General features: G+C 45.3%; 1 protein-coding gene across 4 annotated transcripts in view; it reads left to right on the top strand.

Annotated features, from left to right (window-relative positions):
• Positions 1 to 27,823, top strand: part of RAF1 (Raf-1 proto-oncogene, serine/threonine kinase) — a 61,237-nt gene that overhangs the window by 18,345 nt on the left and 15,069 nt on the right. Inside the window, exons 1-7 of one of the 4 annotated variants that reach the window (XM_066195469.1) lie at positions 5,091 to 5,191; positions 14,455 to 14,510; positions 22,649 to 22,864; positions 23,573 to 23,685; positions 24,715 to 24,817; positions 26,444 to 26,601; positions 27,531 to 27,629. In XM_066195469.1, coding sequence (XP_066051566.1) covers positions 22,658 to 22,864; positions 23,573 to 23,685; positions 24,715 to 24,817; positions 26,444 to 26,601; positions 27,531 to 27,629 — 680 coding nt within the window. In that variant the 5' untranslated portion in view covers positions 5,091 to 5,191; positions 14,455 to 14,510; positions 22,649 to 22,657. Of the gene's footprint in view, positions 1 to 5,090; positions 5,192 to 14,454; positions 14,511 to 22,648; positions 22,865 to 23,572; positions 23,686 to 24,714; positions 24,818 to 26,443; positions 26,602 to 27,530; positions 27,630 to 27,823 lie in introns of those variants that run through there. The other 3 variants (XM_066195470.1, XM_066195468.1, XM_066195467.1) reach the window with 3 other exon arrangements.

Below are 27,823 nucleotides of genomic sequence, written 5' to 3' on the forward strand. Positions count from 1 at the left end.
GCTAAAATGGACTTTTGTCTCGGTGCTGCCTGCATGAACCTTTGAGTGGTGCAGGTATTTATGACCTTGTACCCAGATGTTAATTAGCATGTGTTATCTGGGAACAGCAGTAGGATGGATTCACTGCCTGCTCTGGGTTTCCTTGTCTCTGGAATCTGCCTTTGATGGAAGCCGAGAGTGACGTGAGCAGGGCAGGAGCGAGGCTTTCTGTACAAACACATTGCAGTGAGAGCAGGTTTCTCACCAGATCTATAAAAAAACCACTTGGGCTTTTTGATGAAGAAACAGAACAAAAATTATTTTGAAGAGGTAAAGGAAGGTTTGTGTATTTCTCAGCTACAGTCTGACACCAACCTCCTATCTGGCCCTGTCACTAGTCATTTCAATACCCACGATTCCTCGCAGAAAAACGAAATTTTGCTGTCATCCTCTATGTTATTACAGTGAACAGCTGCAATTCTTCTGCTTGGAGAGAAACTAAGTATTGAGTGGAGTTCAGTGACCATGAGAAATTGTCAATGCACAGCCTAATGTCACACTAAATCAGGTGAGAAGTCCTTTATGCAGCTCTCTCTCAGGTGTAACTGCTCTGCTGCAGAAGAGGTTTTTATGATATGTTCAGGTTGGGTTCTAAAAATGTTTGTCAGGAAAGAGCTATTTATGCTTTGTTATTTTTAAACTGTAGTACCTAGTTCTGAAGAGATTTTGTTGTGGTTAGACTTTTTCAGAAAGTCAAAATAAACCAAATAAACCAGTTTGGTTAGGTTTCAAAAATAGAATACACGTGTAAATCCAAGTGCTGTATTTATTGTCTCTGCAGTAGGAATGACTGTTCAAATACACACAAATTATAGCCTAGATTCTTCATTTTTAAAAAACTTGTCCTCTTTTTGGAGCTCAAATAATGCTTATTCAGATTGAGTTTTTATTCCCTGTGCAGGTGGCACTCATCAGTTCAGCATCTCCACATGAAACTTATAAAGCGTTATTCTAAAATTATTTTCCTGCTTTGATATTCTCAGTATCCAGTGCCACCCCAACTGACCTGGTGCATTTGTCTTGTGCTTTTTGGAACTTGCTGTGTTCTGAAAGGGGATTTACCCAGCTTCTCAAACCTTTCCAACATTATTTGGAATTTAACTGCTATTCCTCCAACACATTTCCAGCTATGGGGAAAACCCAGTTACAGTCACCTGATAAAATACATCTGTACCTGTTAGACACGACAGAGAGCACTTTAAAGCCACGTGGCTTTAGAGATATTTTCTATTGCTTTTTCTCAGTGGATCTGTACAAACAAACGGGCAGCAATGTGTGGAACAGCAGAGGGAGAATTATCTGTGAGCAGGACCTGCTCTCGACAGCTCAGGTTTCGAAGCTCTGAGCAGCATTCTCGCAGGTCACAGCTTCTTGTCCCACCAGGAGAAAGTTAAATCTCGGCCATAAGCGCTGCAAATGAGAATCTGAAATTCAGGAAAGCCACTGAGCTCAGTCTGTCTGCAGGAGAGGCTGAGAGAACTGGCTGGGGGAGTGCAGTGCCCTGGATTTTCCTGGAAGCAAATTGCATTGCACTGAAATTGGAGAGGCAGCAATGCTGGGCTGCACTGCACAGAGCCAGGCCAGAGACACTGCAGAGCTGCAGGGCCATCAATGACAGCAGCAGCACTGCACACTGCTGCCCAGCTCCCAGAAAATTCCAGCAATCTTTCCTGGGAGACTATCAGTGAGGAAGGGCTAATAGAACGTCATTTTTTTCAGTAGGAGATTGCTGTTTACTGTTTATAGAGCTGCACTCTCAGAATTATTTAATTACTGCAAGGCTTAATGAAAAACTGTTCCAATTTATACTCTGAAGTGTTCCCACACAAACTGGTACTGAAAATCTACATAACTGATATTTTCATCCAACATATTTATTGTTAATCAATAATAATAATAAAAAATAATATATTGTTAATATTGTAGAAAGACACCCAAGAACCATATAAGGATGAACCCCTAGCAGATGAGAGTAAAGAGATTTTCATATGGAAGAGAGAGATTTGGCTCCCAAGATTTGGCTGAAAAGCTGCTGGACAGGGTAAAAAAGGTGTGCACTGTAAGCAGCCCAATAACAACCACCTTTGGCTGGATATGGATAAAGTGAAAAACTCGACAATTTGTTCAGGACAAAGCAACAAAAATAGTGGTTTTCATTCCGGCAAAACAAGTTTACTGTGCTGTTAACAGCTTCATATAAAAGTTGTCCTGTTGTTGTAAGACAGTTTGTGAAATTTAAATTTTCAATGCATGAAAAACCCAAACTAAAAATTATATTTCCACTCCTTTGAACACTTCAGTGACACAGGGAAATAATAAAGCCTTTCAGCTGGATGATAAAATATAAATAGTTTATGCATCATCATACAAATAAGAGATGCCTTATTTGGCTTCTCTTTTAGGCTGCTAATGCTTGATTTGTTCAAGGCCACTTTCTTCATGGTCTCTGTATGCTGGCCTTCTTTTGTATCTAACTTGACTTAAATTTTTTTCCTAAGCAATGTTCACTTACTCAAAAAAAAAAAACCCAAAACAAAACACAACAAACCAAAACACACACACACACACACACACACACACACACACAAAACCAAACTAAGAACTTCTGCAGGAGTGAGGATAATTTGTAGCATAATCAAACCCTGCAGAAGGACACTGCTTTGACTGTGGCTGGATAAAATGGCAGAGTTTGTCTACAGCAATCCTTGGCTTGAGGAGGAAGGGAGGAAGATTTGAACCCCAAAATTTCCATGATAAAGTGTGTATATGCATTTCTTCTTTCTCCCAGACAGCATTCCACTCCTAACTCTTGCTGCTCATTCTTCTGAGGCTTAGAGGTATTAAGAATACAACTAAGGTTATGTGGTGCCACTTCAAACATTTGATATTTTTGGAGAATCCCCAGGTAAAGACAGGGAATACAGGAATACTGCACATAACGAATGGAACCGCCACAAATCAGGAAAGGTTTCCCTTTGCCATGCTCCTTCCCAGCAGTCAGTGTGAAAACTCTTCTCAAGGATGGGGATCATCGCTCACATTTTGGACTGTGAGGAGGCTGAGCTGGCTTTGCCTGTGGGATAAAACCCACTGGAGGAGAGGGAATTAATCCCCAGGCAGATCAGCCTCACAGCTCAGGATAACGGTGCTGTCACAGCCTAAAGCCCCGTGGTTTTCATCCTCCTCCTAATCACGCCCCAGGCTGCTTTTTATACAGGTAGGAAACCCTCCAGATGGTGAAAATGTACGGCCAGGACAAATGAAAGTCTCATACCTGGACATTCACACTTCAAACATCTCACCAGTAACATAAACCAGATCAGCCTGGGGAAGAATGCCGGTAATTTTCAGTTTGTTTTGGAAAGTCCGTTCAGGTTTTGTTTCCCTTCCACTTCAGTGCTGTAATGTTGCCGTTTCCCTGTTTGGTTTTCTGTTTCTTTCTTGCAGTTATTGTCCTCCTTTGCATGTGTTGCATTGTTTAATTCTGAAATCAGGCTTGCCTTCGTCCAGATCTGTGTTTATTTGCTCTGTGACTACACTCCTTCACTGTTGCAGTCTTCTTTTAAAAGAAGTTTAAAACTTTATGGAAAGTCTTTGTCAAAACCTCCTCTTCTTGAGGCGGTTTCCCCTCTTTCCTCTCTTTCTTTTCAAGCTCCTCGTTGTGTTTATATTTTATATTACAGTCTTTTAAGATCCTTTTGCATATTCTGGAAAATCTGTACTACTCCACCATGTTACATGGACGTGCTTGGTCCAAAGCCATGTGAATATTTCTTGTACACACTGCTTTGAGTGTATTTTTGTATTTTGTATTTTTGGAGAGCACCAGGACCTAAGGACTCTCTTATGTTTAGGGGTTTTGTTGTTTTTTTTTTTTTTTTTTTCTTATTTGGTGCTTAGGAGAGGTAGACCCAAAAGAGCTGCTTTTTCCTTGTCCTTGCTATGCCTCTCTGAGGGTAATGTGACTTTAGCTGAACTCAGGTTTTGGTTTATTTCAGAACTTTCGTCCGTCGAGAAATCCAAAATAAGGCTGAGAATTTTGCTGGAGGCTCTTTTTTAGAGTAACGCTTATTTAATTAACAATTAGTGTAACTTACATGACTGTAAACGCAAACGTGTAATGCTCTTTAAAAACAGTTCTGGGAGAAATGTTTTCCTTTGCTATGGCTACCCTGAGAAGCTGTATTTTGGGGTGATAATTTGTTTACTATTCTGATGTGCCGTTCTGTACGTTTTCAAAGCTGAAACAAGTGAGTTAAGAGCGAGCCCTTTGCTGTCCCTGCTTTTCCATGGAGGCTGTGCTGAGCTGCACACGGATTGCTGCCTGACAGCTGGTCCCTGTCTCCTCCAGGAAAAGAGCTTGCACGCTATTTTTTTTTTTTTTTTTATTTATTATTTCTCCCCAGATACCTTTCCCAGCAGCTCACACCCCACCCCTCAGCACGTACCGCCCCTTGGGAATTGCAGCCTGCTCCCTTCAGAGCCAGGCTTTGCTCTGCTCAGGTAGGACCGGGCTCGCTCTGCCCAGGTAAGGCAGGGCTGGCTCGGCACAGCTCAGGGCTCTGCTCCGCCAGCGCGGCCGGTGCCCTCGGTGCCCACACGTCGGGGCTGATTAATTAACGAATTAACTGTCAGACTACCGAGGGGCTCAGCCGAGGCAGGGCTGCTGCGGGGCGGAGGGAGGCGGCCGGCTCCGGGAGCCGAGGGCGCCGCTGAGGCGGCGGCGCTGCGGTTCCCTGAGGGAGCCGTCTGTGTCACCCCACCGGCGCCCGCTCCAGCCCCCGGCGCGGCGGCAGCGCTCACGCCGCCCTCCCAGGCCGGGTGCGGGCAGGGCTGGAGGCGCGGCGGCGGCGGGATCCCCTCGGGATCGCCTCCTTCCCTCCCTGCTCCCTCAGCCCAGCCCGCGGCGTCTCAGCCGCTCCCAAATGGCGGCGGGGCGGAGCGGCCGATCCGCAGCTCGGCGCTCCGAGCCAGGCGGGGAGGCGGGAGCGGCCGGGCAGGCGGGCGCAGGGACGGCGTCGAGCGCCGAGCGGGCGATGGGCGGGGATAAATGTCTGCCTGGGCGCGGGGCCGCCATTTTCTCTGAGCCGCGGAACGAGAGGCGCCGGGCGGGACCGGGGCGCGGGGGACCCGCCGGGGGCCCGGGACGCAGGTACGGGTGGCCGGGGAGGGCCGGGGGCGAGCGGGAGAGCCTTTCCCCGTATTTCCTCTCTCTACAGCGCTCCGTTCCGCGCTGGCGCCGCTCCGGGCTCGGCCCCGGGCGCGCTGACCCGGCCGCCGCCTCGGCCCCGGCGGACACCGGGGAAGGAGGAGGAAAAGCGGGCGGGTTCGGGCCCGCGGAGCTTCGCGGCCGGATTGCCCGGGCCGGGCCGGGGGGGTCGGTGTCGGGGGGGCCGGGGCGGGGCGAGGGTGCCCGAGGGTCGGGGCAGCGGGGCTGGGTCGTGGCCGCCGCCTGTCAGCGCCAGCGCGGAGCCGCGGGTGGGCCGAACGCCGGGGGGAGCGCCCCGGGGCCGTGCCCTGAGCGGGGAGAGAGAACGGCGGGCATCCCGGGGCCGTGCCCTGAGCGGGGAGAGAGAACGGCGGGCATCCCGGGGCCGTGCCCTGAGCGGGGAGAGAGAACGGCGGGCATCCCGCGGCCCCGGGGCCGTGCCCTGAGCGGGGAGAGAGAACAGCGGGCATCCCGGGGCCGTGCCCTGAGCGGGGAGAGAGAACAGCGGGCATCCCGGGGCCGTGCCCTGAGCGGGGAGAGAGAACAGCGGGCATCCCGCACGGCTGGAGCTGTGCCCTGTGCAGGGTGGGATGAACATCCCGCACGGCTGGAGCCGTGCCCTGTGCAGGGTGGGATGAACATCCCGCACGGCTGGAGCTGTGCCCTGTGCAGGGTGGGATGAACATCCCGCACGGCTGGAGCTGTGCCCTGTGCAGGGTGGGATGAGCAGTGGGATGAACATCCCGCACGGCTGGAGCCGGGGCTGTGCTGGCTCACTCCCCTCGGGTCCCCGCTGTGATGCTGTAGCTTTGTCCCTCCTGTTCCTGTGATCCGCAGCCTGCTGAACTGGGAGTAGAAAACGCCTTTAGGTGTATCAGCACAACTGAATTCTTTCTGCTCCGGCATTCTTCGGTTGGAATTGCTTGCTTATTAAATCCGTTAGACATTTGCTGAGAGGAGTGAGATGGTTTGGTGTCCTGGTGCCTTGTCAGCCGTTCAGCCTTGCCTGCAGCAGTGGTGCTCCTGCAGAGCCCGGGCTCCAGCCTCTCCTTATCTCCAGCCTGACTGCACACACCAGTAACCTGCCTGTCCCACTGCTGTCCCTTGCTCATCTCGCCTGTGACAGGCCAAAGGATTTGTGTAGAATTGTTTCCTTTTTAGCCCTGAGGTGACAGCCATAAATGCAGGGACTTCAGCTCTGCCGGTGAGACTGCAGAGCAGTGGGATTGCTGCAGCACAGTTTGTGTTCCAGCTGCAGGTGTGCAGAACCAGAAGGGTCTCCAGTGATGTAAAACTCAAAATCTTTCCAAAACTGAAGCCAGCTTAAAATATCTGAAGATGTTTTTTATTTTAATGCTTCTGGAGAGCTCAGCTCCAGCTATTGCCTGAAGGATCACTGCATTGTGCCGAACTGGGATATCATTGGAATGGGCACGCTTATTCTTCAGGAGGTGTCTGCAGTGTCAGTGCAGAAGGAGAGACTGAGTTGATGAATGTGAGAGTTAATTCCAGGCAATTCACTTAAATCTCTTCTGGGGACACCCACTCAGAATGGAAGTGGCTTTAGTTCAGTTTGTCTTAATGAGAATTTTCTGCAGGCAAACTCTAAGGCAGCAATTAATCATGAAAGATGTGGGGATCTCTTTGTGTGCTCGTGAAATGAATATGGGGACTGATTAATGCAGTAAGCAATTTAATCTTAGGTGATTAAGTCAGAAGTGAAGTTGCATCCTTAGGTTGGGGCAGTGATGCTTTCAGAGACCTGGAGTATGTTTTTCATATGGTTTGGTGCTATTCTTAATATCTTCAGGACTGTACAACTTATTGTGCAACACTGCTGATTAACCTGCTTTGAAGGAAAAGCTGGAAGTGGCAGAAAAAAAAGCCATTTTTTCCCCCCAGGAAGATCTAAACCTTATTTTTTTCAGTTTAATTCCTTTTCCATTTTTTATTCTTAACCAACCATGCATTCTGTTCAAATGACGTATGAAGTCAGTGCTGTCTCAGGGCCTGAACTCACTACATCTTATTAAAAGAACTCATTTTCTAAACCACAGACATGACCCACGGAAATCATTGGTCAGCACTTCTTGGTACGCTGCATCAGCAGTAATTTCTTCTGGGACATCTACTCCCCTCCTTCCCCCAGATTATTTATGTGGCTCTTTGCACTGTTGGAAAAGCAGGAGTTGAGAAGAAAACCAAGTTTTCTTTGTTGGAAAACATGAAATCCAGAGCTGGTGGTTTCCAGGCTCCTGTAGGAGATGGGAACCAAAAGCTGTGAGGTTGAATTGTTTTATATAAAGGAGCCTTCAGTGAAGATTTCAGTGCAGGAGTTGAACTCTTGTTCTGGATACAGGATGTTTAAATTGGTTTTGTATTGCTAATTAAGTTGGTAGAGCAATGAGCTTGGCCAGTCGAGTGCAGGTTGATATTTGGGTGTCTGTGCACAGTCTGTCCTTCCCCGTGCTGCCAGAGCCGTTCCCTTGGCCACACCTTTGTCACACCTCCGGCACCCTCTGCTCCTGCTTCCCTCCGCTCCCGCAGATGTTTTCCTCCTCCCCTTCCCGTGTTGTCCCGGTTCCTGCCCTGCCTCCCTGGGCAGGAGGGAGGGCTGCCCTGGATTTGGGCTCCTCGCTGAGGACGTGCTGCTGTTGTGGTGCCCTGGCTGATGGAGAGCAAGGAATTCCCCCATGCTTTGGCTTCCTATTTCTATATCCTGTGGGAATGCCCCGTTCTTTGTGCCTCTGCCTGGCTTTAGAAATGAGAATTTCCCAGGAGTTGCTGAAGGAGGAGCAGGAGACTTGGGTGCCACTGTTACCTACCTCCAGTGGAAGGAGGATAACGGGATTTGTGCAGCCACATTTCCAAAACTTCCACGGCAATTCTGGGAACAAATGCATGTTTGGCCACTGTGTGCAACTGAATGATTGAAAAGGATGATTGTGTTGTAAGAAATAAGTTCCTGGTCCATCTTGTGAATTAAAACACAGAAATCTAAAGAGTGTTTAATGAAAAATAGTATTTGGTGTTCTATTTGTAATAAACCCATCAAATTGCGTTAGTTAAAGTAATCTTTATTTTGGGGAAGCGACAAAAGTCATCAAAACAATATGAAAACTTGGGATTTACCAAATTTCAAGCACTGTGATTGAAGCATGATTTCAGTAAGTTTCATGTAAGTTTAATTTGGAAACAGACATGTTTACATCTACTTGTACCGGGTTTGATTGATTTTGTGTAATTGCTTATGCAAAACCCTTTGGTATTTTCTGGTAGGAAATATATCCACTGCATATTGAATAAGGTTGTGGAAACATTTGGTCAGCTCTCCAAATTAATTGAAAAAGGAGTTGATGTGACAGTAGGGACTTGGCTAAAATCCTGACTTTATGACAAATTAACAAGGTATTTTAGCAATGAGCCCGCATTAGCTCATGGCTTTTGAGGGAGCATGAAGTGGATACTATTTATTCTGTATGGGTAACCCATGTTTAATGATGTTCTTACTTTTTTCTGAAAAGAAAGTCCCTTTTGGCCCAAGTTGTGTGAGGAATTCTCCGAGCTTTGCTGGCTCTTGCTGCGTGCGCTGTTTCTTTGTAAACAACGCTTTTGCTTTGAAAAGCAGCTGGCGCACGCTGGTTCCTTTAGGGACTTGAATATTGTGTTTGTACTATAAATGTCATCTGTTTTACACAAAGTTGATTTTATTGCAGCAGTGTGTACTGACCTTTTACAGTTTAATAGAATATGGTCATCTTGTGTACTGAAATGCAGCGGATGAGGATAAACAAAGTGCTGCTCTGGAGTCATTTGTAAATGAGACATTAGTTTTCAAAGCTAGGAATTAGACCTGATAATTAATAAATAGCATGTTTACATAAGTATCCTACTGCCAGGCTTTGAAGTGATGTAGTCCCTGTGCTTGAACTGTGTATTTTGGTTGGGGAATGGGAGATTTTACCAGCAGAACTCCGGGTCGGCGTGGACACTGCAGGTTTGGTTTGCAGGTGCACCTCTGCCGTGTCTCCTGTGCCGCTCCAAAGGCCCGGGAGCAGCGGCACAGTTACAACAGGGCTGTTCTCTTCAGGCAGGAGAATTGCCGTGCAAACCATCCGTGCGTGTGGGGAGCGTGCCCGCCTGTGCCGTGTGTGCGGGCTCTGTGCGAGGTCCGCACCCGGGACCTGCATCTCCAGCTCCACCTCAGCCCCCTCTGTGTCTGCCTCGGTTCCTGCGGGCTGCTGCTCTTGGCTCGGGTTTCCCTGCGGGTTTGTGCCGTCGGTGTGTCCGTGCCTCGGTTCCTGCGGGCTGCTGCTCTTGGCTCGGGTTTCCCTGCGGGTTTGTGCCGTCGGTGTGTCCGTGCCTCGGTTCCTGCGGGCTGCTGCTCTTGGCTCGGGTTTCCCTGCGGGTTTGTGCCGTCGGTGTGTCCGTGCCTCGGTTCCTGCGGGCTGCTGCTCTTGGCTCGGGTTTCCCTGCGGGTTTGTGCCGTCGGTTCGGCCCCGGGCGCTGCGGGGGAGAGGAGCAGCTGCCCGAGGGCGGTAATTGACTCCTGGGCCGTTCCGATGGCCGCACGGAGGATCGCCGCGGCACCCGAGCCACGGGGGTATTTTTAGTTCACGGGCGCGGGGAGGGAGGTTGTTGCCTCCCTGACTCGCAGCTGGGTGTGGCGTGGGGTTAACCAGATTAATTAAAGCTGGCTCAGAGGTTCAGGCTTTAAGAAATGGCTCTGAGCCCCCAGTATTGTCTTCTGTTACATAAACTTTATCACCGTAGAACAAGCTGGAGTTCTGCAAGTGGGCATTTGGAGATTACCGAGGGGGAGATGCAGGATAGTGCTGAACTAGGAGAAAGAAGTCTCTAATGCTTTTGTAGGGGGAAAATATTTAAGGGATCTATTGAAATATTTTAACATATGACCAATTTTCCTTTTTCTCTAATGTCTTTTGTTTGCTTCCAGTGTGTGTCCCTGTCATCTCTACCAGTAATTTGTGCTGGCTTTTGCATCTTCCTCTTTCTAGTTCTCAGCCATTTCAGTGTTTGGTCAAAGTCTGCTCATACTTGCAGTGTTTTATAGTGGTTTTTCAGTCTATTAGCACACCACAACAGGCGCTGCTCTCTTTATTCACTTGCTACCTGTGGCAGACATGACTAAATTAGCATTCTTTTTTCTTTATTCAATTTTTCTTTGTGTATAAGAAACGTGAGATTTTACATAAGACTTGGAGAAACTGAAGGAGCATGGTGAGGCTGGTGAAGTTGCCTGTGCTCCCTTTCTGCATGGAATTGTTGCACAAATGCAGGAACACAGAGGGAGAATCCTGCAGAGCAGATGTAGGGGGGGAACATGACACTAGAAGTGTTGCTGGGAAGAAAAAATACTGGTTAATCATACTTCAAAAAAAATTTTTAAATGCTTAATTTATTGCCACTCAAAAATGCTATTTATATTGTTTCCAAATCATTGCTATAGAAAATAGACTATTAAAAGCTTCTTGTAAAAGAGAAAGTAAAGTGGGTTTTAATTCCACTTAATGTGGAGGTAAGAGTGCCTGTTATTACCTGTGCAGCTTTCACTTGGAAAGGTCTATTTTGATACATGGGAGCTCGGGGTTGTTTAAACTTTCCTTTAGAAACTTTGTTCTAAAGTTTCTCTGAAAGTTGCTGGTATTTTTGGTACAGGATGTGACTTCACTTTCACACTCAAGAAGATTTTTTTTTTTTTCCAATTCCTGAAGTTCAGAGCTTATCTGGTAATTGTTAATTCCAAGACTACTGTTGGGTTAATATTTTCCTTATTGATGATTTCTGATAGAAATTGAATTCCTACAGATCTAATCTTTGCATAGCCCCATTAAAATATTTTTTCAGTTCCTGTCTAATTCTGTTGCGATGTGTTTGGGGTTTTTATTGGTGAGACTTGTGTTATAAAATTGATGCATTAAGTGTCTAAACTCTCTTGACTCCTGAATTTACATGAGACTGATGGTTAGTTTTTAAAATAAGCACACGGTACAGGGGCCACTGTGTGCAAATAACAAACATCACTGATGATCCCAGGACTTGCAGGTTGAAGGAGTGGTGAATAGAAATATGTTGATGACCAGTCAGTTTTTCTTAGATTGAGGCAGAGAAGTGTGAGAGCAGCTCAGTGACTCCCTGCTTTTCCTGAGCTTTCTTTTCCCTCCCCATCTGCCTTTGGGAAGCTGTGTCCAATGGATGGCCATGTGGAGGATGATCAGGCAGGAACCTGTTTGTGGTGCTGCGATGGGAGGTGCAGCTTTCCCCGGTGCCTAATTAGAAAGCTAAGCACTTTTGGTCACCTGCAAGTCAGGCTGCTGGCTGTGAGCAGAGTCTCTGCTGGTAAAACAACATTTCTGCCTTTGTTTGATCACTGGGCTCACAGTTGGAATGCTCAGGTTGGGATGGTTGTTATCTTTATGTGGGGACAAAAACCCAAGGGGTTGTTCCAGGCTGCTTGACCTGCAGAAATGGGATAAAAGGAAGTTTTAGAGGATGGGTCGTGTGGTTGGCAGAGAACGGAGTAAATGAAGGAGCTTCCAGTGTTCTGCAGCCAAAAGGGGCAACAGAGTGTGCAAGGCTCTAATTTTGTGCTGACGTTTGCCAAGAAATAGGCTGAATTCTGAGTGACATCATCCCTGTGTGCTGAAGGCTTTGGAGCAGGTAGGAAGCTCACCCAGGCAGTGACAGTGCTGCAGCAGAGCCTTGGGGATGGATCTCAGCTCAGAAACAGGGCACAGCTCACTCCTGCGTCTCTCCAGCCTTTTCAGCTGCCTGTGGGACTGGTTCCCTGCTGGCAGCGGGGAGGTTATAAAAAGAGAGCCAGCTGATGTTGCAATGTAAGCACTGCCCCTGTCGTGGAAAGACTGTCCTTTGGCATGCTCACTGCTGCTATTTTTACCTATTCCAGTAAGATCTGCCCTTGTGATGTTCAATTACAGGACAGCACCTGGAATGATTTTCTGTTACAGAGTGCTGTGTGCTGAAGAAAACTTTCAGTAAGTTTTCTGTCTCACACTGAAAAATAGTTTTTCTTCTGTCAGCACAAATAATACTGTAGCTGTGACTACGAGAGATTCTTTCAATTTGTTTGTGTATTTTATGTCTGGCAGAGTTTTTCCTTTTTTAAATTTTAGGTTCCTTTGTATATCGGTTATTTTGTCTTTCTCAGTTTCTCATGTGGAGACTTCAAATAGGCAATGTGAGTTTTAAAGATGGGGATTAATAGTGTAGCTCCCTTATATGTGGAGTAGGAGGTTTTGTCCTAATTCCTAAAAGACCAGGCTGATGGTGGCTGAATTTTATTTTGTATTGCTGCACACTATGGTAAATTAATATTTTTTTTTTCTGGGAGTAAATCGTCAGCACTGCCAGTGACAAAATGTTGGATCTACCCAAATATTTGTAGTGGAAACCGGAGCAAAAAGCAAAAATGCCCTGACAGTGAGACGGGGCTGTTCAGCGGCACAAGTATGCCACAGAGATGTGTGACTGCTGAAATGTCTGAAATTTGTCATTTCCTTATGTCAGATACAGGGTGTGTTTTCTAAAACCATCAACATCAAGTGATAGACAGCACTGAAACCCAAACCTCAGGCTTTTGTCCTGGCTCTTTGTGCACTTTAGGAGTAGATTTGGGGCAGGATCTTTCCAAAGGATGGTTTGACCCTGAAGTGTGATGAATTTGTGTGAATTCAGCGTTCCCCTTACAGGCCCCTGCAGGCCTTGCTCCTCAGTCAGGTGGAAATCCTGCAGGCAGCAAACTTCCTCCAGGACAGGGATTTTCTTCCCCTTCTGCTCTGCCCTTGTCTTAGGTGACCAGTTCTGCTCACGTTTAATTGAATCTCACATCTGCAGTAACAGCTGGGCTTTTGGGCAACTCTCTTATTTCCTAAACCCTTCTTGTTGCCAGTTCTGTTAGCAGATGTTCTTGCTGATTTTTTTTGTCACGTCTCTTCATCTGTCAAGAAAAAGAAGTAATTTTTCCTGCCATGCAACTCTTGCTTTGGTGGCAGACAGAAATACTGCACCTGCTTCTTCAGCCCATCCCACCTGTTTTATGCTGTGCTGTCTCTTCTTCATTTATACATGAGATTTCTTTTCCTTGCTGATTTTACTATAGAAATGCTTTGGGTTTTCATTCTGTAAGTGCAATTTCCCTGTCGGTTTTCTCTCCTTTTTTTCATGCAACATTATCCATCTTAGTGATTCATTGTCATCTCTTTTATTTGGTTGTAACTAAATGTCTCCCCTTTTCCTCTGGTGTGAGAAAACCAGAATTCCTTCCTTCTCCCCAGTCACCCTGCTTATCTTTTTCCATGGTGGAAGGCATATTTACAATATTTTATATGCCACATTCCTTAATGTTTGTTGGAGACAGGTGTGCTAGGTGGAAGCAGGGTGAATTCACAGTTCAGACTGTCAGCAGATTTTACTTTTTCAATGACTGGAAACAACTCAAGGTGGAGGTCCCAAAGCATTCATCTGGTTTCTCATTGATCTTTGAGAGTTTGCTGTCTTGATAAAATCATTGCAGCTTCTTTTGATTTATTCATTTTAATTTTTTCCTCACCTGCTCTGTCCAGAAGAGACAACCAAACCTGTAACCAAAAGTAAGCTGGCAATATAAGATCTCTTCTTGATTTTTTTCTTGCATTTCTTATGAAGACATGGGGAAGCTGAGATTTGCTGGTCTGGAGAAGAGAAAGAAAATCCCCATCTTTGTGGGGGATGATCCCATCAGGATCTCTTCAGCTTCACCAAGAATTCTTCCTCTCACAGTCGGTGCTTTTATGCGAGATACAAAGAGCCTTCAGAGGCTTGGCTGCCTGTTACTGTTTGTTTTGTCTCCAAGATTTGTCAACATTTGTGACTCAGCAAGGTGTTCCAGTGTGTGAGAAGGGAGTATTCAACTCCTATTTCATTTGTACTTCAGTGAGTTGGATTTTTGGAATAAGGATGAGATGCTGTGAAGCTGGGTAACATTTGGTTGTCATGCACTCTGTCTCCTTACACTGAAATGCTGCACAAAATAATGAAAGGTTGGAAGACCCTGAAAACTCTGAAAGTAGAAGGGTGATAATTAATCACTGATGTGATTTTTTTTTTTGTTATTTATTTGGTATGTAGTGCATGTGTATGTTTTTCTGTTAAATTATAAATATCCTTTGTTTTTTCGTTTTTTACAGATGATGTGCTTCATCCTTTTGTCATAGGACTTCATTTGCTGAAAGGAAAACTAAAGGTATTAATAACTTTTTCTTGTTCTCTTTCCCTTCCTCCTTCTCCTGCCCCATTCTTCCTTTGGGGATACCTGGGCCTTTCCTTCAGGCAGGGAAATTCAGCTCAGCCCAGCTCTTGCACTGCTGCTAAAATTCACCTTTTGTTTTTTTGGAAAATGCCCCCAAATCTCTATGGCACTACAGTTGTTACAGGATTTGCTTTATCAGAAGTGTGTATTTACCTTAAGCTCTTACCTGAGTCAGTCTCCCTGGGTATTTACTTGGCAGGGGAAAAGCCCTTCCTCAGTTCAGAGTCAGCTCTTGATATTTGCCTGTCTTCTCCAGCCAGCATTTGCCTTTGCACACAGCTGCAGCTCTGTTGGGAGTAGTCCAGACCTGACATAACTCGTGTCTGTGACATTATCTTCAGACTCTGTCTCTGCAACAAAAAGGCTGGTATGGCACTTTGCTAAATACATAAAAACCCACCCAAACCAGAACTGTAACTTCATGGGTGTATTTAATAAGGTAATGTTCAAATGGAGCATAATTTTTTTGGAGGCTCTCAGGACAGTAAATGTTTGACATAGTCTTAAGTATTTTTTGTTGTATACGGTCTTAAATTTTTACGTACATTCCGTTCTTATTTGCCATTTTATTCTGGTTTCTTGGCAAATACAGGTGCATACAAACCAAGAGAATAAAGCTGTTAGAGCTGGCCAGGCATTATGTTGTGGAAGGATATATCCAGGTGCATTTTGTTATAAAACACGAGGGAGGATATTTTATCTCCTCCAAGAGATCTCTCAAGGCCGTTGGCAGGCTGGTGTCCCTGTGCCCTGCCCTCTGCCCGTCTGGATGGTGTTTCCCAGCTCTTGGAATCACATCATGGAGCTCCACGTGGCACTGCAGGCCTGGCCCAGAGCCCACATTTCATCACATCATCGCACCACTTTACTGGCAGTGGCTGCCCTGAGTGAAGGCAGGAGCACCTGGCTGAGGAGCACTGCATCCTGCTGGGATGTGCAGATACTCAGCCTTGCCTGGTGCTTTGCAGGGCTGTGTAAGAGCACCGTGCAGGCTCTCTGTGCACTGAGACATACACAGCTGCTTTAATAACCCCCAGGCTGTTCCTTCTCCCAGAGCTCTAAATCTGGGCTGTTCTCAGTGCTGCTGCGTTTCCTACACACCGAGGGAGGACAGAGCCAGGCATTCTTTGTGCTGAGGTCCTCAGTCACTTTTTTGTTTAATCCTTGAGAACTCGTGTGGGAAGGGCATTTGGTGGATTGCTGACATTTGAGTGACTTTTTTTCATCCTTGCTGTAAAGTGGATGAGTTCCAGGCAACTGCAAACACAGTTTGGGGCTTTCAGACTGGGAACAATCGGGGCATGGGCAAGTGGAGAATGCGAACAGGCACATGGCTGGGAAGGTATGTGCACTTGATTGAGAGATTTGGGGGGAAAAAGGCTTGTCCAAAGTGTTTTGACCATGTGAAGAAAGACAAAACGCTTGTAGTCCCACTTCTGTCTGCAGTACAAGGCCCACGTTAAAGAGGTCTCTCTACAAATCTCCATTTGGAGGATTCTCCTGAGAAGAATTTAACATTGTGGCACAGAAACAAGAAGTCTGAGTGACAGGACTGTCATATGTTGTGATTCTGATACAATCAGCTCTAAAAAGCAGTGTTCAGTGCTTTTTGTTTCTAGTAGTCAGTTTGAGTTCATTGAATTAAAAAAGGAGCATGTCTTAAATACTACTTCAGCTTTAATAGTTTTCTAAATGTTAAGAGCACATTAGATAAAAAAATTATGAAATATTACACTAAAGAAAAATGGAAGTTTTTTTCCACGGCAGATTTCAGGTGCTTTGTAAGCAGCAGCTGTACAAAATGTATGAGCACTTCCCTTGCTTGCTTTCCCCTTTCCTGCTGTTTCAATAGCAATTCCATAAAGTTGTTTGTGGATCTATATAAACTCTGTAGCTGTACTTAAATCCAATTTAAAAACACTCTGGCTGATTAGAAACACCTGCTGCATTTTTCTTTTTACCTGGGATTGGATTTTTGCTTTGGGAGAGCCAAAGCTTTGGATTCTGTATACCTTCTTTGGATGCAGGAGGTTCAGTCCTCCTGTTTCTCTACTGTAGGAATTGTGGTCTTGTAGGGAAGCTTAGAGCTCCACATTTGAATTTCCTAGAAATACCATGTGGAAAGAAATGGGTGACTGACATGGGAATGATCTGTGTGGAAAGGACAGACCAAACAGGTGAATTGGCTGGGGAAAGGAGCCTGGAGCTGTTACAGCCAACAGAGAGCAGGCGCAGGGTGGCCAAAGGTGCAGATTGTTTTGGTGACAGATTCCTGCAAAGCAGAGCCCAAAGTACAGCCTGCTGCAGCCAGGGAGTCTGACCTGCTTTGTGCTTACTAGCCAGAGTTCTAATCTGACAGCAGCTCTTAAATACAACAAGATAATAATCATGCAAATGGCTAAGTCTGAAAGCAGCTTGAGAGTTGTTGTTATGTCCTCCATACTGTAGGACCCACGTGTTGGAAAACCAGTCTTAGTTTTTTTTTTTCCCTGAAGGCTGAAGTAGCGATTACAACCAGAATACTTCTGGTAAATAAAGAAAAAGAGCAGAAAAGAACAAGAGACAGAAATTTTGCATGTTTCGGTTGTTTTTTGTTCCGTTTGGTTGGTTTTTTCCTGAATACTGACATTTCCTTCTGTTAATTTTAAATTTTTGTCAGTTGTCTTAGGGAGGAGTTTGTTTTTTGGCATTGATCCCTTCCAATGAAGGACGCATGAAGGAAAAGCACCAACCCTGTAGGTATAAGAGGGATCTGCCTGTGTTGTTACACTCCTCCCAACTCATGCCCTGTGTTCATATTTCCACAGACCACAGCTTTATTTATTAATGTAGGAATGGGTCCATATTTATCCTCTACTCCTTTGAAAAGCTACTTTAAAAAAAATATTGCTACAGATCACAACAGAGATTTGTGTGGTTTGAATTTCTGGTTTTCCCCCAGGGAATTGGTCACCCAGGCAATATTAGATCAATTAATTACTGTATGAGAGAAGAAAAGGCCACAGTTAAATGGATCATTGCTCTTTCTCTGTCGGAGATGAAAACTTTGCTTCTAAGCAGCTTTTCAAGCTTATATTTACTGACAGAAGTGTTCAGTCTGAAATGGATTCTGGACTTTGCTCTGTGCTGTTCTGTCTTTGTGGGTGTATTCCCTGAAGCACAAAATTCCATGAATTTGTGTGGATAAGAATGGCAGCATGCGTGTGTTGGCAAGGGGAACTGCTTTGACGTGATTTTAAAAGTTTTGGGTGTTTGTTCCAGAAAAAAGAAAGGACAGAATACCTAAACTCCGCAGTGAGGGTTCAGCTTTGTAACATGTGAACTTTCAGCCTAATTCTGTGCCAGTTTTGACATTTCTTAGGGAGGGAGGCTGAAGTTTTTTACAGTTCAGCCCAGCAATTTGTCCTGCTCATGGAACAAATCAGAGTAACTTCCAATACCTTTTGAACTGGAATGAATGACGTGAATGTATTGACTGTATATGAGTGACTGATCTCCAGGGATTTGTTCCTGTCAGATGTGTGCATTCCAGAGCTGTTCTGTGCTTTTGGTTTAATACTTGTTCCAGTGCTTCATTAGCAGGATCTGTAATGTGTGCAGAAAGCGCTCATGAAAAGTGTAGTCTTGGTCACAGTGTGCACATTTCCTGGGGGACTTGCGGCAGTAAATGACATTATTTTTCTGCTTAGGCTGAACATTTGAATTGAAACTCATCGGTATCAGTTTCCCAGCAGTCCTGGATCAAGATTTAATATCTTGAAATATTCTTTGAATGCTGCTGTTGCTGTTGGTCGGTTGGAGAAAGGCTGTTTGAAGTCGTTTTCATGAAAGTGATGAGCTGCAGGAAGAAAAGACTTAAAGAAAACTTTTAGAAATACACAAGAAAACAACCAGCTGGCAGTGGATTATTTGAGCATGGCATAAACATAAATCCAGTATCTGGTAATGATTATGTTTCAGCAATATGCTTGTACTTAATTTAAAGAGAGAAAAGCTAGTTTTTCTGGAAGAGACAAACCTAAGAAGAATATAGTTACGAAGGCATCATTGTAAAATCTTTCCTCCTTCATTTTAAATTCAATTTCTCGTTAGAGCAGAGTTTCAAACATCATTTCACTGGAGTGAATTGGTGTGGATGTTGGGGGAGCTGGAGTAAATGAGAGTAGTGTGTAAAAAATGCCTTTAATCGATTATTGCTTGGAGCAAAATACCCAAAGGGAATCAAATGGCTGCCGGGGTACAGGACACTGCAGGGTGGGCTGTGCTCTGGACGTCAGTCACCTGCGAAGGTGGACTCCAGCCTGGGCTTTTCTCTGCTGTTGTGCCAGTTCAGGGCTCTCTGCATGAGCCAGAAATGGTTTGTGTGGATGTGCAGTATTAGGTTGTGTCATTAAATGTGACTTTCTGTCAGCTCTGAGCTGCTCAGTTCGGTGCCATATTAATTCTCTGCCCTCATCCCTGGGCATGCAGGGAGGTGCTGGAGTTCCAGGGGGATGGTGTATATATTTATATAAAATTTGTATATATTTATATGAATTCGAAGCCAGCTTTCTTTGCACTGGAGGGCAGGAGGAAGGTGTAAGTCACTCAGAAATCACCTCCACAGCAGCAGCTTTTCTGGCTGGCTGTTCTTCCACGAGGAAGAATCTGGAATAAGGCTTGGGAGATGAACATGGCTGTCCATGCTCTGCCAGAATTTGTGTGCTCCCAACCAAACTCTTGGTGGCCCAAGTGAAGAGGTGTTTGTGGGGCTGTCTGTGAATAGCTGCAGGAATCAGCAGCAGGGCACTTTGGGTTTCTTCAGCAAGCTCCAGTTTTCCAGCTGCAAACCCCTGGGCAGTGGATGCTGGAGCAGGTTTAGCGACTTTCCAGCAGGGATTCCCTGTCCCTCCCCAGGAGACTGAAGATCTGTTAAAGTTCCCTTTCTTCTGCTGTGCCCCTCCACCCTCAGGCCACTTGGCAGGTTTTTGTCAGCTCCAGGCCAGGTCTGACCTCTGTTCTCATCTTTTCCCTTCAGTGCTGGCTCCTCCCTGAGTGCCACCAGAGCCCTCAGGTGAGGGAGGAAGGAAAGCTGAGGATGGTGTGTGCGACATCCATTTTCTAGGGCAAAAACTCTCAACATCTGTGAGCAAACTCAGGCTGCCAGGGACTCAAGCCTCAGCCAGAAGAGATGGCAAAGCCCCACTGATGGCAAGAGGGAGCAGGGCATTGCTGGAGGGGAGGACTCAGAGCCAGGTCTGAGACTGTCCAGCACTTCTTGAGGCAAAGATCCTGGGAGAGAAGGATGCAAACGCCTAATTAAAGATAGAACTGACATGTGGCTCTACAGAAGGCTGAGAGCAGTTGCTGTCTGTGTTTTCCTGTGTGTGCAACAACCTTAAAATACATTGCTGTGAGTTTCCCTTTAGTGGGCAGTGTTAGGGAGGGAGAATACCCCGAGAGCAGGGAAGGAACTTGGTGACTGTGAAGCTTATCTTTGGTCAAAATGCAAGTTTGAATTGTCATTTCCTGCTTTCTCCGGAATTTTTCAGGAAATGTTGGCAGCATATCAAAATATTAAGTATAAAGGCTGTAATGTTGGGGTGTTGTGAACTCACATCAGGAGGGACAAGGAGGTTTTTGTGGCTGCCCTGCTATTCCTTAGCTCAGCTCAGCAGAAAAATCAAGTGGAGCTCCTCTTTTTTAGTCTCATCTCTTACCTGGAAGGGTGAAACAAAGGAGTTTCGCGTAGAGGAGAAGTTAAGAGGAACTCTCAGGGTTTCATCTGTCCCCTCTTATCTAACAATTTATCTCAGTTTTTATTGCTGCCATCTCAGGAGTTACTCTTTCAGCTGCCATGTGCATTATATGGGTGTTGTAACTGAACACCCATATAATTGAAAAACAACCCAGTTGTTTTTCACCTTTCTGGTGCCTAGGAATTGTGAGATGTTGCTGGTGCTTATGTGTGGTGGACTTGGTTGTGTTCCTCAGTTTTATCTCTCATTTTTCAGAATGTCTCAGTGTCTTCCTATTCCTTACTCCCTTTTTACATCAAATATAAAACTCTTGTCATTTATGTGCCATAGATTTAAAGATAAAAAATTCAAGTATCTCAATCCTGGTAGATGATTAGGCATGGAGTTTAAATTTTACTTCCATTTAAATATTCTGACCCTTTGGACAACTGGACCTGCTCAGGGGATGGGTTGAGGAATGGCAGGGATTGGCAGGAGGGAACGAGGGGATACGTTGTCACTGTGTGCCTTGTCAGTGAAGGAGATATTCAGGAACTGAGTGAAAGTTCCCTTTGAGGATGAGGGTTCTGCTGCTCTGGGCTCTGCTGTGGTGATAATGACTTCACCTAAACCAAACCTTTCTCTGGAACTGGGTTGTTACATTTCCTTTCTGGCTGCTGGTCACACCTGGGTTTAGGTCTGGACCAGAGTTGCAAGTCTGCTGTGGCTTTTCAGAGCTGTGCTGTGAAGGAAAACACTCTGAAATTCACCTCATCCTTCTGGGCACTCCAGAATGGACACTTCACATTAGTGGAGATCTTCTTTTATCCAGGAGTTCCATTGTTTTAGCTTTTCAACTGAAACAGACACTGTTGGCTTTTCTCTGATGTAAACATGAGGAAAGGTATTGGAGGGTTCAAATAATTTGCAACAAAGGAGGTGCAGGACCACCCATGAAATGAGGCTTGAGCAGCTGCTGACAGGTGTTCATTCATGAAGTGTTGGGTGATCTGAATTAAGTTGTTTGCTTTCAGTACAGTCTTTGGTTTTGCCTAATTTTGGCTAAGATGTTTGAGTGTAATTGGAGCTCAAGCTGCAATGCAGTTGGGATAGCTGGGAAGAAATCCAGTGACACCTTTATCTTTGTCCCTGCATGTGCAGAAACGTGTGCAGGGGTTGTTGGCGTCCTTGCACTTGGAGATGTTTGTAAAATCATAAAATGATTTGGGTTGAAAGGGACCTCAAAGCCCACCCAGTGCCACCCCTGCCATGGCAGGGTCACCTTCCACTATCCCAGGCTGCTCCAAGCCCTGTCCAGCCTGGCCTGGGGCATTGCCAGGGATCCAGGCCAGGACCTCACCACCATCACAGGAAGGAACTTCTTCCTCATATCCCATCTAAACCTACCCCCTGTCAGTTTGAAACCATTCCTTGTGTCCTGTTAATTGGAAATGATCCTTCTCCATCTTTCTTGTTGGCTCCCTTCAGGTGCTGGAGGGTTTCAGTTGGGTCACCCTGGAGCCTTCTCCTTCCCAGGCTGAACAATCCCAGTTCTCCCAGGCTTTATTTATGCCGGAATGTAACTGAGCATAGTGGGTGTGAGGGTGGAGAAATTGTTTTTTGCTATTTCACACTCTGTAAATTGTGATAGTATTAAAAAAAACAAACAAATCATCAAAGCCTCAAAATCAGTGATAAAAATAGATCCCTTAATTAATTCTCGCTATTGTAGCTTCTGTTGATTCTCTTTTGTCAGCAGTCTGGGCTAATGCTTGTGTGGCACGTCTGGTTTCCAGGACTGTTGTGCTGGCCTCCCTCCTGCAGAACTCTTCACTCCTGTAACCAGGGAAGGTCGTGTTGGATCTCAGGGAAAGGCTTTTACCCCAGAGGGTGCTGGCACTGCCCAGGCTCCCCAGGGAATGGGCACGGCCCCGAGGCTGCCAGAGCTCCAGGGATGCCCAGGGTGGGATTTTGGGGTGCCTGTGCAGGGACAGGTCTGTGATGATCCACATGGGTCCCTTCCAGCCCAGGATATTTTGTGATTCTGTAATGTGGCCCTTTCTGAAAGCCCCTCAGACACTGATTACGTAGATGAACCTGCAGTGCTCCTGTGGCCCTGAGGCGCAGTGGGAGCAGTTACACATCCACTGTGCTCTGTTTGTGTGGGGAAAGTCCAAAGCCTTCAGGATGATGGGTGCAGCTGTGGGTGAGCTGCTGTGGGTGAGCTGTACCCTGCACGTGTAGGTTGATCACAGCACAAGGCAGAGCAGCTTCAGAAGCTTCCAGAAAAGGCTGAGGGTTGGCCGTGTCGGGAAGAGTGAAGGACATTTCCCTGACTCTCCTGCTCCTCCTCAGGCTGCATCAATGGAGCACATCCAGGGAGCTTGGAAGACCATCAGCAACGGCTTTGGACTCAAGGACTCTGTGTTTGATGGCCCCAACTGCATCTCCCCCACCATCGTGCAGCAGTTCGGTTACCAGCGCCGCGCCTCCGACGACGGCAAAATCTCCGACACGTCCAAAACCAGCAACACCATCCGTGTCTTCCTGCCCAACAAGCAGCGCACCGTGGTGAGTCTGTGGTCCTTGGGCCCAGAAATGCTGCCTGTTCCCACTGCTGACGCCGCATGGGCATCTGGAATGACAAATGGACCTTACTGGGATGAAGTGATGGGCAGCAGCCGGTTGGTTTTAGGGGTTATATTTTAATTTAAACGTGGATCCGTATTTGGAGAAGCTGTATTGCTCTGCCTCAATGCTGTGAATTTTCTAATGCTCATGAGCATATTCCATGTTTTTTGTCATTGTTGGCTGACCTAAACAATGATGCCTGCATGGCAGTTCTGTCATTTTCCTCTCTTGGATGCCCACAGTGAAGTGTGGGGGTTTAAGGCAAAGTGAAACTTTTTGTGGGATCACTTCTGTTCAGTTTCTTGGAGCTGGGTGTACCTAATAATAGTCTTACCCAAACTTCCCTGAAATCTAAATTAAGCCTTTTGCTGTACTTGAGGTAACTCCATTTGCCTGCATTTCTGTTCCTTCTGTAGGCTGCCTACTTGTGTGAAATCCTGTTTCATAGAAACTCAGCCATTGTAGGAAACTGAGAAGTTATAAAATGGCTTCAGAACATCCTTTGCAGGAGTGCACAAAAATGCACTTTGTGCAGTTTTCCCGGAATTCCTAAGGAAAATGAGAAAATGGTCTTCCACTCCTGGAAAAACTCAGAGGAAGTGTGCAGTCACTGCCTAAATGTTTTGTTGTTTGTTTTCCCTTTCACAGGTGAATGTGCGGAATGGGATGACCTTGCACGACTGTCTGATGAAGGCACTGAAGGTCAGAGGTCTGCAGCCAGAATGCTGTGCAGTCTTTCGACTTCTTGCTGAACCAAAAGGGTAAGAGTGAAACTTACTGCCAGAGAGTGTAAAAACGTTGCATTTGGAATAGCAGCAATAATATTTTCTTCCCTCTGGCTAATTTCTTTCAAAAGCAGTTTGGTTGTGAACACTTTGTGTTGCTTTCTTTGCCTTCTTCCAGAGTAGCTCTGTCAGTTTCCTGTGTATTGGCAATTTCATTTTTGTTTTAAAGCTGAATGTTGAAAATTAAAATGGAGGGGTTCACTCAAGTGCTTGCAGCCCCTTAATGGGGGTTTTGCCATGCTCTAGGTGAAGTGATGCCTTCCTTCATGTTTGAGGTGCATTTCTATGCTGCCTTTGTAAATTCAGTGTCAGTGATTCTTAGCCCACTTCTCTGATGTGTGTGCTCAGTGTTAAGGCTCTACATTCCTCTACAGCTTCCCAATGTTTGGATTTCAGTCTCATTTCAGATATTCCTTATTTTTTTTTGTAGGACCAGGGATGCTGCTATTAAATACCAAATGATTGTTTTACAAGCTGAGGGAGTGAAGGTGTCTCATGGAGTTCATGCACTTAACTTCACACCTCCTAAGGCTTGGGCTTAAAGCTCCCTGTACCTCAGGCATTTGTGGGGTTACATCTCTGAGTAACTGAGGCCATTCTGGGGTCACCTGTCAGTGCCCAAGCACCTGATAATGGCTTTTGTGTCACTGAGCGTGTCACTCACAGTTTCTGTTCTGTGTATCAGGGTGTTTCTGTGCTCCCTTAAAGCTTCCAGGTGCTTTATGTCAAATATTTTATAAAACTTAGAGGAAGTTTGCAGTCACTGCATACTAAATAACATGTTAAAAACGAGCAGAAGAAGAGGTGACTTGGAATGTATTCCAAGTTGCTTCTGATTTTTTGAGTGAAAGACCCTGAGATCCATCTAGCTCACTTGTAAGAGGTTAGCCATGCTTTTTTTGGGTATTTGCTTTCAGTTCACTCAAGAAAACTGGCAAAACATAATTGTTGCTGAGGCCAGACTTATCTCCAGAGTGTTTTTGTTGTCCCTGTTTCCTCTTTCAGAAAGAAAGTGCGTTTGGATTGGAACACAGATGCTGCCTCCCTGATTGGAGAGGAGCTGCGAGTGGACTTCCTTGACCACGTGCCACTCACCACACACAATTTTGTAAGCTTTTCCTGCTCTGCATTCTGCTGGGAATTTTATCAGCTGAACCACAGATTTGGCCAAGGAGTGTTCTGGGCATTAGACAGCTTTTGGCTTTCTGGACACAGGGATTTTCAGGAGTTGTGGTTGATCTTTTCACCACTGAAAATTCCACACAAATTATATTCCATAAGTATCAATTTGCAGGGAAATGGCAGAGTTGTATTCATGACACTGGTGATCCCCAGGGGTCAGAGGCTGTCAAAGGTGACATGGTGCATATTCCCCACAGGTCTGACAATTGCCATTTTTATTTTCTGTAAGTACCTGTGTCTGTAGCTGTTGTGGTAAGAGACCCGTGTCTTTACAGTCTAGAAAAGGGAGAAATTTTGCATTTTCAGTCTCTGGCTCATCAGTCAAAAGAAGACTGAAGAAGTTCAGCAGCTTTACTGGACTGATAGTCCAATATTTATTATTTGTACTGGATATTCGGGGTGCTGTTATTTCTGCAGGTCATGACATTATTTTGAGCTAATGCTGCTGTGTAATTTGACAGAGTGTTCTGTGGGGGAATGAAAAGCTTTACTTTGTAGCTCCTTCTCAAAAATGGATTATTTATTATTTATTTATTATTTATTTATATTATTTATTATTATTATTATTCCATACAAAACAAATAAGTAGAAGATGATTTTGTGCTTTGTGCGTTATTTTTAATTTTTAAATTTTTTAAAAAATCTTTGTTTTCACAAAGAGATAATGCCTAACTCCAAGAGTTTCACCTTGCATTATTGTCTTCTCCCTGGGAAGGAGCTCTGTTCCCATATTTTACCTTTTTTCTTGTTTTGTTCTAGAAATACATTGTGGCAATCCTAAATCCTAAAGGATTGTCATTTACATCCATTAGAAAGGTTAGGATTTACAAAACCTGAAAGCCACTTTACTTCTATGTTACATTTAACAAAAAAAAAAAAACCTACAGAAAATATAATCTGCCGTTGGTCAGCAGAAAATGAATATTTTTCTCCAGATCTGGAAGAAGCTGAAAGTTGGAGCCTTCCTCTCCAGTAGGTTCTGGGGAAAGAAACCCCTTGGTTCATTTTAATATTTTTTCATACTTCAGTATCTTAAAGAAAACAAAGTAGGCTGCCATTTAAAAAAGTAGAAATTCCTTAGAATATTTTGATTGCTAAGGAATGTATTTCTCATGCAAGGGGTTTTTTTTAGTCATAAACACCCAGAGTTTTGGCTAATTAAAAAAACCTGAGGTGGGCCTCCAGTCTGATCCTCTTTCTCCTCTTTGGGGCTGCTAAGAACAAACAAAACCCCAGCTTTAGGCTCACACAGCGCTGTCACCTTGCTGAGGAAAAAAACTGCTTTTGCATTTGACAGAACACTTGTCCTTTTTTTTAACTTGTCTGTTTTTTTTTTGTAAATAAAGCCTTTGGTGTTCTTAAACTTTCCAGGTTTCCAACCCAACTGGAAATCCATGCTGGAATACTTGAGTGCGGTTTTAAGCTCAGTAGCAACCTGGGGGCTCTGGTAGCATTTTCACATGGTTATTTGTTTCTGTCGGGCTCTGAAGATCCAAATCTCAGTGATTGAAGAGGTAATTAGCTGAGATTAATCACTTGCTGTGTTCTCCAGGCTCGGAAGACGTTTCTGAAGCTTGCCTTCTGTGACATCTGCCAGAAGTTCCTGCTCAATGGCTTCCGCTGCCAGACGTGCGGCTACAAGTTCCACGAGCACTGCAGCACCAAGGTGCCAACCATGTGTGTGGACTGGAGCAACATCAGGCAGCTCTTGTAAGGACTGCTCCTTTCTCATGGCAGCAGCACTTCTGGGTGACATGGGTCTGTAGCTCTGATCACAGAGATGCTCCTGGCTTGTTGGGAAGGCAGTCCCTGTGATCAGTGTGCGGGATTGCGGATTGAGCTCGTGGAACAGCCAGCAATGAGTGTCTGTTCCCAGACAGGGGAGAAGGCCGTGCACATCAGCTGCGTTTTGTTCTTCCTCTAGATTTTAATATCCTGGGACAAGCAAGCAAGCACCTTGGATGAGCAGGCAGTTGCTCCAGTGCCTGTTGCTCTGTTTGAAGAGGGGGTCAGCAATTCCTCTCGCACAGCACGTGTTAGGGATAAACCAGGCCATGATTCAGTTGGATTTTACCTGTTGGAAACATCAGTGTTCACCTGTTCTACACGTCAACTTCTGACACTGCTGAAAATGGTGAACAGTGAGAAAACAGATGGAGGATAATACTTTCCTAATACCAGTTACAGAAAGCTGAAAATTATTATGTTAGAAGTTCTTTAATGCAAAAGTGTGAAAGCCTGTAATTGTTTTTTATGTGTCTTAGCAATTGTATTTTTTTATAACTAAACTTGGTCATGTAGTTGTGCATTTTCTCAAGAGACTCAGGATGACTTGTGCCACTCGGTGCTACTTTAATAGAACTTAATTCTGTCAAGGGCCCTTTCAGGAAAATCTGAAGCCTGATGTAAAAAGATTTTGTCTCTCAAGTTTCAAAAGAACACGTGGAACTTTTCTTTGGGAGTCTGAAGGCAGAGGCTTTAGTCATACCCAGAGGAAAAACACAATGTAAAGACAGGAATGTGTTCATGAAGTTAATCATGCTGCAAAGAAACAGCCCTGTAAAACTTCAGCTTTCAAGAGCATTGTACAGGAGGTAGTGTAGCAGTTGAAGTTGTAATTGTTTTTGTTGATATTTCAGATTGTTCCCAAATTCAAATATCAGTGACAGTGGTGTCCCTGCACTACCTCCCTTGACAATGAGACGGATGCGGGAGTCTGTCTCCCGGATACCTGTTAGGTAAGCTTGTATTTCCTGTCATTTCTCTTTTGGGAAATACACTTCTTTCAAAACAATCAATCTAAACTAAAGACCCCCAGCTCCTCCAAAGCAGAGCAATCTGATAGAAGGTTGGGATGAATGTGCAAGGCAGCAACACCACTTCCTCACAGATGATTCTTTCTTGTTCTTAGATCCACCAAAGCATTGATTTG

This window comes from Chamaea fasciata, unplaced genomic scaffold (assembly GCF_029207755.1).
Source record: "Chamaea fasciata isolate MVZ Bird 193981 ecotype frontalis unplaced genomic scaffold, bChaFas1.0.hap1 SCAF_13, whole genome shotgun sequence".
NCBI classification, from domain to species: domain Eukaryota; kingdom Metazoa; phylum Chordata; class Aves; order Passeriformes; family Sylviidae; genus Chamaea; species Chamaea fasciata.